Source organism: Nerophis ophidion, unplaced genomic scaffold, assembly GCF_033978795.1.
Source record: "Nerophis ophidion isolate RoL-2023_Sa unplaced genomic scaffold, RoL_Noph_v1.0 HiC_scaffold_185, whole genome shotgun sequence".
Taxonomy (NCBI): domain Eukaryota; kingdom Metazoa; phylum Chordata; class Actinopteri; order Syngnathiformes; family Syngnathidae; genus Nerophis; species Nerophis ophidion.
The window spans coordinates 117,231-130,686 of record NW_026907107.1 but is presented as its reverse complement, the minus strand read 5'-3'; the positions used below and the strand labels follow the sequence as shown (position 1 = coordinate 130,686).

The 13,456-nt window shown below is 43.8% G+C and overlaps 1 protein-coding gene across 5 annotated transcripts in view; it reads left to right on the top strand.

The window, feature by feature from the left end:
- Window positions 1–1,740: 1,740 nt before the first annotated feature.
- LOC133547804 (rho GTPase-activating protein SYDE1-like) overlaps window positions 1,741–13,456 on the top strand; it is a 40,587-nt gene continuing 28,871 nt past the window's right edge. For 4 of the 5 annotated variants that reach the window (XM_061893317.1, XM_061893316.1, XM_061893318.1 and 1 more), the window contains exons 1-2: window positions 1,741–2,513; window positions 12,306–12,532. In XM_061893317.1, the coding sequence (XP_061749301.1) occupies window positions 2,429–2,513; window positions 12,306–12,532 (312 nt within the window). In that variant the 5' untranslated portion in view covers window positions 1,741–2,428. Of the gene's footprint in view, window positions 2,514–11,975; window positions 12,242–12,305; window positions 12,533–13,456 lie in introns of those variants that run through there. The other variant, XM_061893319.1, reaches the window with a different exon arrangement.

Below are 13,456 nucleotides of genomic sequence, written 5' to 3'. Positions count from 1 at the left end.
CATTACTTTAGTATACGGGAGTATCATAACTTTGGAAACGGTGATATCTCTGACAAGCACTAGGTCTATCGTATTACCGCTGCGATGCGTCGGTTCATTTATTATTTGTGTGAGACCACAGCTATCAATTATAGTTTGGAGCGCCACGCACGGTGGGTCCAATGGGGTATTCATATGGATATTAAAGTCCCCCATTATAATTATATTATCGGCGTGCGTCACTAGAACAGCAACAAACTCTGAGAATTCACTGATAAAGTCCGAATAGGGCCCTGGGGGGCGGTAGATAACAGCCAGGCACAGAGAAATCAAAGTGTATACAAAACACAAGAGGACAACAGAGGACAGAGGAGTCCACTATATGTTGCACATAATATGTCAATTTGACGCATCACATATGTAGGAATTTATTTTGAGGGTCTCTTGACTTCACTGCAGCGGAGAGCATTAGCCCCGCCCCTTGCAGCACTATATAAACCTCCTGCTGCTGGAGACAGGTTCATTCCCTCCCCGGCAGTCATGAGATACTCTCCTGTCGAGAGGACACACAGGGAAGCCGTCTTAGCCACGCATTTTCCAGGAAGCACCCTTTACCCTCTGGAGAAGGAGAAGAGCCCCACTGGGCGTGGCTCAGCCAGCCTGACGGGGCCTGAAAGGCCGAAACACGCGTCGCTGGATATCTATCCAACATGTGCTTGTCACTGCATTTAACGCCCGATTCGATTTCTTCCAGCGTTCTTGGGGAGTCCAGCGTTTAGCGTGGGCGTTGCCTGGACAGGTTGTAGACGGACAGTGCGCATACCCTCCTCTTCCCCCTAACCCTCACCCCAACCCCAACCTCAACCCTAACCCTCAACTGGAGGGAAAGGTAAATCAAAGCAAACATTTTATTGCTTTGATAAAACATCCCGATATTAACCGTGGTGTTTGTCCACTATGTGTTGCGCATAGTATGTCAATTTGTCGCATCACATATGTAGGAATTTACTTTGAGGGTCTCCTGACTCCACTGCAGCGGAGAATATTAGCCCCGCCCCCTGCAGCACTATATAAGCCTCCTCCAGTTTGAAACAGGCTCATTCCCTCCCCGGCAGTCGATGAGAAGCCATCCTGCTGTGAGGACACACAGGGAAGCCGTCTTAGCCATGGGGTTTCAAGGAAGCACCCTTTACCCACTGGACAGTTTCTAGACGGACAGTGCATACCCTCCTCTTCCCCTAACCCCAACCCCAACATTAACAATCCAATTTTTTTACAGAAAAAATGTACACTTTTTGACATAAGAAATCAACACTTTTTGACATTTAGAAAAAAATCCAGACTTTGTGAGAGAAAAAATCCACACTTTTTGACACTTAAAAACAATTCCAACGTGTAAGTGTGTCGCGGTAATAGTGTGTTAATATTCATCACTTGTAACACAATGGGCTTGTAATAGTGTGTTAGTATTTAACACAATGGTGTTGTATCAGTGTGTTTGTTAACACAAAGCACACACACAAGAACAATAAAAATGGCCTCCTGTCAGCACGTGTCCATGTCTATGAGCACACCATCTGATCAACGCCAGGTCACAGCGTCTTCTCCTGGTCTGAAGTGGCGACCAAAGCTGGGAGGAGAGCAGTGCAGACCCCAGGCGCCTACAGACCCTCCCCCTCCCACAGCTGTGGGAGGAGGAAGTGGAGGAGGAGGGGGGAGTTTGGGAAAGAATGTTTGGAATTCATTTCCTGTTCAGCAGTGAGCAGCTTGTGATAAACCGTGTGTGGGAAAACATGAAGAAGGAGTGAAGGACTGGTCCCCCAGAAGCTGCAGACCGAGGTCCACTTTGTGTGGGGAAACATGATGAAGGAGTGAAGGACTGGTCCCCCAGAAGCTGCAGACCGAGGTCCACTTTGTGTGGGGAAACATGATGAAGGAGTGAAGGACTGGTCCCCCAGAAGCTGCAGACCGAGGTCCACTTTGTGTGGGGAAATATGATGAAGGAGTGAAGGACTGGTCCCCCAGAAGCTGCAGACCGAGGTCCACTTTGTGTGGGGAAACATGATGAAGGAGTGAAGGACTGGTCCCCCAGAAGCTGCAGACCGAGGTCCACTTTGTGTGGGGAAATATGATGAAGGAGTGAAGGACTGGTCCCCCAGAAGCTGCAGACCGAGGTCCACTTTGTGTGGGGAAACATGATGAAGGAGTGAAGGACTGGTCCCCCAGAAGCTGCAGACCGAGGTCCACTTTGTGCGGGGAAACATGATGAAGGAGTGAAGGACTGGTCCCCCAGAAGCTGCAGACCGAGGTCCACTTTGTGCGGGGAAACATGATGAAGGAGTGAAGGACTGGTCCCCCAGAAGCTGCAGACCGAGGTCCACTTTGTGTGGGGAAACATGATGAAGGAGTGAAGGACTGGTCCCCCAGAAGCTGCAGACCGAGGTCTAGCATGGCCCAGCCTCTGCTCAAGAGGACCTTGTCTCGACTGCGAGGCAAGAACAAGTCCCGCAGGAAGACTGAGCGCCAAGTCCACGGTGAGCATCGCAGACTTGCAATCGGCTCAGAATTGACCGCCACAAATATTTCGTCTACACTTTATTCTTTTTATTTATTTATGATCAAATCTTCTCACACTAATGACACCGCCACAAACTTTCACTTTCTGCATTCTTCAGCTGCCTTGCCTCTTCTTCATACTGTGTGTGTGTGTGTGTGTGTGTGTGTGTGTGTGTGTGTGTGTGTGTGTGTGTGTGTGTGTGTGTGTGTGTGTGTGTGATGACTAGTGAATAGCAGCAGTGTGTGTGTGTGTGTGTGCGTGCGAGTGTATGTGTGTGTGTGATGACACGTGAATAGCAGCAGTGTGTGTGGGGGGTATGTGTGTTTGCGTGTGTGTGTGTGTGTGTGTGTGTGTGCATGTGTGTGTGTGATGACACGTGAAGGGCAGCAGTGTGTGTGATGGATAAAACAGAGACCTCATTGATGTGCAAACACACAAGTGTACTTTTCCCTTCCCCCACTATCTTTGCTCTCCTACATTGTGCCTATATGATGACTTATAGGACAAACATGCTACATATCTAACATTTATTACATTTATATGACATACATGCTACATATCTAACATTTATTACATTTATATGACATACATGCTACATATCTAATATTTATTACATTTATATGACATACATGCTACATATCTAACATTTATTACATTTATATGACATACATGCTACATATCTAACATTTATTACATTTATATGACATACATGCTACATATCTAATATTTATTACATTTATATGACATACATGCTACATATCTAATATTTATTACATTTATATGACATACATGCTACATATCTAATATTTATTACATTTATATGACATACATGCTACATATCTAACATTTATTACATTTATATGACATACATGCTACATATCTAACAGTTATTACATTTATATGACATACATGCTACACATTTATTACAAACAAACTTAGCCTGCAGATCTGATTGTATACTTATTGGATGACATTATATTCCAAATATGACTGATATTACATGTACTATCATAACCCTATCCCTCCATTTTCTAAAATGCTAATCTTCATTACAGTCACAGGAAAGCTGGAGCCTATCCCAGCTCAATTGTACTTGATTGATTGATTGATTGATACTTTTATTAGTAGATTGCACAGTACAGTACATATTCCGTACAATTGACCACTAAATGGTAACACCCGAATAAGTTTTTCAACTTGTTTAAGTCGGGGTCCACGTTAATCAATTCATGGTATAAGACTTATAGGACGTATGTAACACAGTATTACATACTGTACTTCTAAATGGACTTATATGACAAATGTTACATAGTATTACAGACTGTACTTCTAAATGTACTTATATGACTTATGTTACACAGTATTACATAATGTACTTCTAACCCTAAGTAGAAGAGTTTGCCAAGTCCCTCAACAACATCCTGTCTGAAGAACACCAGCACTACTCCGCCTCTGAGTAATGGGGCCACCTCAGGGAGGCCATTCAGAAAACAGCCCTTGCAACCTTTGGGAAGAAGATCTTCAAAAACAATGACTGGTTTGTTGCCAAGTCCAGCGAGATGACCCTTGTCATTGAAGCAAAGCGTGCTGCCCTTACTGAATACAAACGCTCCCTAAATGAGAAGTCCCTGCAAGCACTGAGAATTACAAGAAGCAAAGTGCAAAAGACGGCAAGACATTGTGCCAATGAATACTGGCAACAACTCAGTGAATCCATCCAGTCTGCAGCTACCTCAGGTAACATCAGAGGGATGTACTAGGGCATCAATGCTCTGGGCCCAACACAGAGCAAAAAAGCCCCCCTAAAGTCCACCAGTGGGGAAGTTATCACTGACAAGAGCAAGCAGTTGGACGGATGGGTAGAGCACTATTCAGAACTCTACTCCAGAGAGAACACTGTAGTCGCCTCAGCCCTTGATGCCATTGAACAGCTGACCATCATTGAGGAATTAGATGCTGAACCAACACTTGCTGAACTTCACAAAGCGATCGACAGCTTAGCGATTGGCAAAGCACCTGGTACTGATGGCATCCCCCCAGATCTCATCAAGCGCTGTAGAGACACCCTCCTGAAACCTTTGCATGATGTCCTCTGCCAGTGCTGGAAAGAGGGAGCCATGCCGCAGGACATGAGAGATGCCAAGATTGTCACCCTTCACAAAAATAAAGGCGACAGGAGCAACTGTAACAATTACAGGGGCATCTCCCTCCTGAATATGGTAGGAAAACTCTATGCCCGTGTCGTGCTTGTGTGCCTTCAGACACTTGCTGAGCGCGTTTACCCGGAATCTAAATGCGGCTTTCGGACATGATATTCTCCCTACGCCAACTTCAGGAGAAATGCAGGGAACAACAGAAGCCCCTGTACATACATATCCTTCATTGACCTGACCGAGGCTTTCGACCTGGTTAGCAGAGAATGGCTCTTCAGCATCCTACCCAAGATTGGATGGTCTCCAAAGCTCCATAGTCTAATTAGATCTTTCCATGACGACATGAAGGCAACATCCAGTATGAGGGTAGCATATCCAACCCATTTGACATTAAGAGCGAAGTCAAGCAAGGTTGCATCCTTGCTCCTACCCTTTTCGGTATTTTCTTTGCCCTGCTCATCGAACATGGTTTTGGGACTGCAACAGAAGGGGTATATCTACGTACAAGATCTGACGGCCAACTTTTCAACCTAGCCTGTCTTAAAGCAAGGACCAAAGTCCGTGAGACAACCGTCCGGGACATGCTCTTTGCTGATGATGCCACCGTCATTTCACACACTGAACAAGAACTCCCGTGCCTTATGGACAGATTCTCCCAGACCTGCAAAGACTTTGGGCTTTCCATCAGCCTAAACATGACCAATGTGCTGAGTCATGAAGTGGACACTCCACCAGTCATCACAATCGATAAGCACCAACTCGAAATCGTACACCATTTCACTTACCTGGGATCCACCATCAGTGACAATCTGTCCCTTGATGGTGAGATCAACAAACGTATCGGCAAAGCTGCCACAACCCGCGTCTGGGAGAACCGGAAGCTGACAATTCCTACCGACATGGCAGTGTACAACGCCTGTGTTGTCAGCACTCTTCTCTATGGCAGCCAAACATGGACAACATACTCCGAACAGGAGCGCAAACTGAACACCTTCCACATGCCTTGCCTTCGCCGCATCCTCGGCATCCATTGGAGTGACAAGGTGAGGAATGTCCAAGTCCTCAAACGCGCTGGTCTTCCTACCATGTTCACGCTGCTCAGACAACGCAGGCTGCGTTGGCTCAGCCACTTGTGCCGTATGGAGGTTGGACGTATGCCAAAGGACATCCTGTATGGCGATCTTACCTCTGGCAAGAGATCTGTTGGCCGGTCGAAACTGCGCTTCAAAGATATCTTCAAGCGGGACATGAAAGCCCTGGACTTAAAGACTGAACATTGGGAAGATGTAGCGGCTGACTGCAGCAAATGGCGCAGTGTCCTTCACAAACAGTTGAAGACTGGCGAGGAATAGATCCATGCCACAGCCAATGAAAAAAGAACCAAGCGGAAGACAAGCACTCCTGCAGTTGCGCCTTCCAGCTACATCTGCAGTAAATGCGGCGGTATTTGTGTCTCCCACATCCGACTCATCAGCCACCGCAGGCGTTGTCGCTGAGTTTAAACTTGACCTCTGGACTAGCGCAGTATCCATAATCGTTACGACTGACGGAGGCCTAGAGAGACTTCTAAATGTACTTATATGACTTATATTACACAGTATTACATACTGTACTTCTAAATGTACTTATATGACTTATGTTACACAGTATGATACACAGCCATGATATTACGCACCTTGGATCCCTCAGGCACTACTGCATCAAAAAGCCAAATTGTTGTGTAAAGGATATCACCACATGGGCTCAGGAACACTTCAGAAAATCACTGTCAGTAACTACAGTTGGTCGCTACATTTTTAAGTGCAAGGTAAAACTCTACTATGCAAAGCCAAAGCCATTTATCAACAACACCCAGAAACACTTCACTAAGATGGACTGATGCAAAGTGGAAAAGTGTTCTGTGGTCTGACGAGTCCACGTTTCAAATCGTTTTCGGAAACTGTAGACGTGGTGTCCTGCGGACCAAAGAGGAAAAGAAGTACCCGGACTGTTCTAGGGTAAAAGTCTTCTAGGCAGCATGTGCCTAAAAGCATGTATGGGAGTGTATTAGTGGCCAAGGCATGGCTAACTTACACATCTGTGAAGGCACCATTAATGCTGAAAGGTACATACAGCTTTTGGAGCAACATATGTCCTTATCATGGACGCCCCTGCTTATTTCAGCAAGACAATGCCAAGCCACGTGGCTTCATAGTAAAAGAGTGCGGGTACTAGACTGGCTTGCTTGTAGTCCAGACCTGTCTCCCATTGAAAATGTGTGAAGGCTAAAATATGAGGCGGGAGACTGTTGAAAAACTTAAGCAAAAATTCCACTTCAAAAAAAGTCTCCTCAGTTTACTGAGTGTTGGTAAAAGGAAAGGCCATGGAACACATGAGTAAAAATGCCTTTTTTGCAATTTGTTGCTGCCATTACATTCTAAGTTCATGATTATTTGCAAAAAAGAAGAAAGTTTGTCGGTGTGAAGATGAAATATCTTGTCTTTGCAGACAATTCAATTGAATACAAGTTGACAAGGATTTGTTGTATTCTCTTTTTATTTAGCTTTTACACAACTGTACTGCTTTTGCCTTTTCTACATACATTTTCTTACAAATATATACATATATGTTGTTACATACATACGTCTTGTTACATATATATACATATATACATATATGTTGTTACATACATACGTCTTGTTACATATATATATACATATATACATATATGTTGTTACATACATACGTCTTGTTATATATATATATACGTATATATATGTGTATATACACACATACGTGTTATTTCGGATATATATACATACATGTTATTACATACATATACATACATGTTGTTACATATATAAATATATATATATACATGTTATTACAAGTATATACATACATGTTATTACATATATATACATACAAGGTGTTACATACATATATATATATATACATATATATATATGTATACATGTTATTACAAATATATACATACATGGAGTTATATATATATATATATATATATATATATATATATATATATATATATACATATATATATATATATATATATATATATATATATATATACATACATTGTCAAAGTTAGTTTTTGACGAACCCCAAGATGCAGAGATGGAGGCAGGCATTGAATGAGAAAACATGATTTAATATAAATACTAAAACAAGAACAAACAAAAGGGGTACAACAAAAAGCGCGCACGAGGCTGATGACAAACAAAAGGAGCTTAGCATGGAAGCGAGCATAAACCGAACAGGGAACAGAAGTCGGTACGTGTTGTACAAAGACAAAATAGGAAGCAGGGAGCCAAAAAATAGTAAGCTACAAACATCTAACGAATTATAGGTTTCCGCTACGCTGCAACGACATGACACGACACGACAGGAGCGATTGTCACGACTTGAACAGGACTCTGGACACAGATGCAGGAGTATGAAAACAAATATGTATTTTGAACAAGGGAAAGGGTATAAAAGGGGAGAAACTTAACAGGCTATCAAAAGCCGAGCTTACCTAACCTAAAAACTAACAAAATCTCAATGAACTCAAAACGCTCCAGCAGTGGAGGGAAAAAAGGTGCAAAGAGGACACTATGCAAAATATAACAAAAAGGGCTCCAAGGGAGGCAATGCTAAACAACTGACAAAAAGGGTACATAGAACGTGGCAATGGCTGTGAACATGGATCGCTGGAGGTACGCACAAAAAGTAACGAGGCACTCTGGCACAAGACAAGAGGAGGACGAGACATGGATCGCTGGAGGTACGCACAAAAAGTAACGAGGCACTCTGGCACAAGACAAGAGGAGGACGAGACATGGATCGCTGGAGGTACGCACATAAAGTAACGAGGCACTCTGGCACAAGACAAGAGGAGGACGAGACATGGATCGCTGGAGGTACGCACAAAAAGTAACGAGGCACTCTGGCACAAGACAAGAGGAGGACGAGACATGGATCGCTGGAGGTACGCACATAAAGTAACGAGGCACTCTGGCACAAGACAAGAGGAGGACGAGACATGGATCGCTGGAGGTACGCACATAAAGTAACGAGGCACTCTGGCACAAGACAAGAGGAGGACGAGACATGGATCGCTGGAGGTACGCACATAAAGTAACGAGGCACTCTGGCACAAGACAAGAGGAGGACGAGACATGGATCGCTGGAGGTACGCACATAAAGTAACGAGGCACTCTGGCACAAGACAAGAGGAGGACGAGACATGGATCGCTGGAGGTACGCACATAAAGTAACGAGGCACTCTGGCACAAGACAAGAGGAGGACGAGACATGGATCGCTGGAGGTACGCACATAAAGTAACGAGGCACTCTGGCACAAGACAAGAGGAGGACGAGACATGGATCGCTGGAGGTACGCACATAAAGTAACGAGGCACTCTGGCACAAGACAAGAGGAGGACGAGACATGGATCGCTGGAGGTACGCACAAAAAGTAACGAGGCACTCTGGCACAAGACAAGAGGAGGACGAGACATGGATCGCTGGAGGTACGCACATAAAGTAACGAGGCACTCTGGCACAAGACAAGAGGAGGACGAGACATGGATCGCTGGAGGTACGCACATAAAGTAACGAGGCACTCTGGCACAAGACAAGAGGAGGACGAGACATGGATCGCTGGAGGTACGCACATAAAGTAACGAGGCACTCTGGCACAAGACAAGAGGAGGACGAGACATGGATCGCTGGAGGTACGCACATAAAGTAACGAGGCACTCTGGCACAAGACAAGAGGAGGACGAGACATGGATCGCTGGAGGTACGCACATAAAGTAACGAGGCACTCTGGCACAAGACAAGAGGAGGACGAGACATGGATCGCTGGAGGTACGCACATAAAGTAACGAGGCACTCTGGCACAAGACAAGAGGAGGACGAGACATGGATCGCTGGAGGTACGCACATAAAGTAACGAGGCACTCTGGCACAAGACAAGAGGAGGACGAGACATGGATCGCTGGAGGTACGCACAAAAAGTAACGAGGCACTCTGGCACAAGACAAGAGGAGGACGAGACATGGATCGCTGGAGGTACGCACATAAAGTAACGAGGCACTCTGGCACAAGACAAGAGGAGGACGAGACATGGATCGCTGGAGGTACGCACATAAAGTAACGAGGCACTCTGGCACAAGACAAGAGGAGGACGAGACATGGATCGCTGGAGGTACGCACATAAAGTAACGAGGCACTCTGGCACAAGACAAGAGGAGGACGAGACATGGATCGCTGGAGGTACGCACATAAAGTAACGAGGCACTCTGGCACAAGACAAGAGGAGGACGAGACATGGATCGCTGGAGGTACGCACATAAAGTAACGAGGCACTCTGGCACAAGACAAGAGGAGGACGAGACATGGATCGCTGGAGGTACGCACATAAAGTAACGAGGCACTCTGGCACAAGACAAGAGGAGGACGAGACATTTATACACATGAGGGAGTGTGACACAATCAGGCAATCAGGGTGACGTCAGACCGGTGAAACAGGAGGAAGAGCAAGTGATCTGAAACGAGAGGGAGAGTTAACTTTTCAAAATAAAACAGGAAATGATAAGACCACATGACACCAGACTAAAACCAGACAAGACTTCACCCAGGTGTGACAGCGATAATATAATACAGAAGCGGCATGCAGTACGTGACATCGACAATAATCCAGCACTCGACTGGAAGACAAAGCAGGTTTCAAATAGGAGCGGGCTGATTGACACCAGGTGTGGCCAGGTGCCAATTAGCCGCAGCTGAGGGGAAAACAGCCTGCAGGGGAAAAAACAACAAATGGACAAAATAAGAGCTCTGACAGGAACTAAAAACAGGAAATACTAAACACACACAGAGGAAAAACTAAAACACAAACAAACTGTAAGTGGCAAGCCTGACATACATGTTGTTACATATACATACATACATGGTGTTACATATATATATACATACATGTTGTTACATATATATACATACATGGTGTTACATATATATATACATACATGTTGTTACATATATATACATACATGGTGTTACATATATATACATACATGGTGTTACATATATATATATATACATGCTGTTACATATATATACATACATGGTGTTACATATATATATACATACATGTTGTTACATATATATACATACATGGTGTTACATATATATACACACATGGTGTTACATATATATACACACATGGTGTTACATATATATACATACATGGTGTTACATATATATACACACATGGTGTTACATATATATACATACATGGTGTTACATATATATACATACATGTTGTTACATATATATACATACATGGTGTTACATATATATACACACATGGTGTTACATATATATACATACATGGTGTTACATATATATACATACATGGTGTTACATATATATACACACATGGTGTTACATATATATACATACATGGTGTTACATATATACACACATGGTGTTACATATATATACACACATGGCGTTACATATATATACATACATGGTGTTACATATATATATACATACATGTTGTTACATATATATACATACATGGTGTTACATATATATATCTGGTCCGTCAGTTCCAAACACAAGGCTGGTCCGTCAGTCCCAAACACGAGGCTGGTCCGTCAGTCCCAAACACAAGGCTGGTCCGTCTTTCCCAAACACAAGGCTGGTCCGTCAGTCCCAAACACAAGGCTGGTCCGTCAGTCCCAAACACAAGGCTGGTCCGTCAGTCCCAAACACAAGGCTGGTCCGTCAGTCCCAAACACAAGGCTGGTCCGTCAGTCCCAAACACAAGGCTGGTCCGTCAGTCCCAAACACAAGGCTGGTCCGTCAGTCCCAAACACAAGGCTGGTCCGTCTTTCCCAAACACAAGGCTGGTCCGTCAGTCCCAAACACAAGGCTGGTCCGTCAGTCCCAAACACAAGGCTGGTCCCTCAGTCCCAAACACAAGGCTGGTCCGTCAGTCCCAAACACAAGGCTGGTCCGTCTTTCCCAAACACAAGGCTGGTCCGTCAGTCCCAAACACAAGGCTGGTCCGTCTTTCCCAAACACAAGGCTGGTCCGTCAGTCCCAAACACAAGGCTGGTCCGTCAGTCCCAAACACAAGGCTGGTCCGTCAGTCCCAAACACAAGGCTGGTCCGTCATCAGTCCCAAACACAAGGCTGGTCCGTCAGTCCCAAACACAAGGCTGGTCCGTCAGTCCCAAACACAAGGCTGGTCCGTCAGTCCCAAACACAAGGCTGGTCCGTCAGTCCCAAACACAAGGCTGGTCCGTCAGTCCCAAACACAAGGCTGGTCCGTCAGTCCCAAACACAAGGCTGGTCCGTCAGTCCCAAACACAAGGCTGGTCCGTCAGTCCCAAACACAAGGCTGGTCCGTCAGTCCCAAACACAAGGCTGGTCTGTCAGTCCCAAACAGCAAAGGATTGTGACTGAGGGGCTTGATAGCATCCCCAACACCTTCCAAATATTTCCAAGTTGAAAAATAAACTATCCTTCTGAAATGAGGAACAAATGTTCTCAGGTATAAAGTTTTGAAGTCTGAGAAAATGTTGAAGTAGAAATCCAAGAGAAGTTGTGGTCCACAGATGTTCCGCTGCAGTCAGATGGCATCCAGAAGCCTGGTACTTGTGGGCCAGCAATGACCGGGGCAGACTGCGACCTTCCGGTGCTCCACCGCGTCACGTCTGAGAAGCCGCTGTGGGTGTGGCCAGTATCAGAAGCTCCGCCCACGTCTCTCCTCTCCAATGATGGGGAAAGAAGATCCTTTTGCACGCTGGGCCAGAACGCGGCTCAGAGACAAACCCAAGACAAGGTTTGTAGTTTGATATGTTCATGTAGTTTTATGTGATGATATACTTTGTCATGTTAATGTCATTTGACTCGTTATTATGTTGGATGTGTTCATGTAGTTTGATATGTTCATGTAGTTTTATATGATGATATACTTTGTCATGTTAATGTCATTTGATACGTTATTATGTTGGATGTGTTCATGTAGTTTGATATGTTCATGTAGTTTTATATGATGATATACTTTGTCATGTTAATGTCATTTGACACGTTATTATGTTGGATGTGTTCATGTAGTTTGATATGTTCATGTAGTTTTATATGATGATATACTTTGTCATGTTAATGTCATTCGACACGTTATTAAGTTGGATGTGTTCATGTAGTTTGATATGTTCATGTAGTTTTATATGATGATATACTTTGTCATGTTAATGTCATTTGACACGTTATTATGTTGGATGTGTTCATGTAGTTTGATATGTTCATGTAGTTTTATATGATGATATACTTTGAAATGTTAATGTCATTTGACACGTTATTATGTTGGATGTGTTCATGTAGTTTGATATGTTCATGTAGTTTTATATGATGATATACTTTGTCATGTTAATGTCATTTGACACGTTATTATGTTGGATGTGTTCATGTAGTTTGATATGTTCATGTAGTTTTATATGATGATATACTTTGTCATGTTAGTGTCATTTGACACGTTATTATGTTGGATGTGTTCATGTAGTTTGATATGTTCATGTAGTTTTATATGATGATATACTTTGTCATGTTAATGTCATTTGATACGTTATTATGTTGGATGTGTTCATGTAGTTTGATATGTTCATGTAGTTTTATATGATGATATACTTTGTCATGTTAGTGTCATTTGACACGTTATTATGTTGGATGTGTTCATGTAGTTTGATATGTTCATGTAGTTTTATAT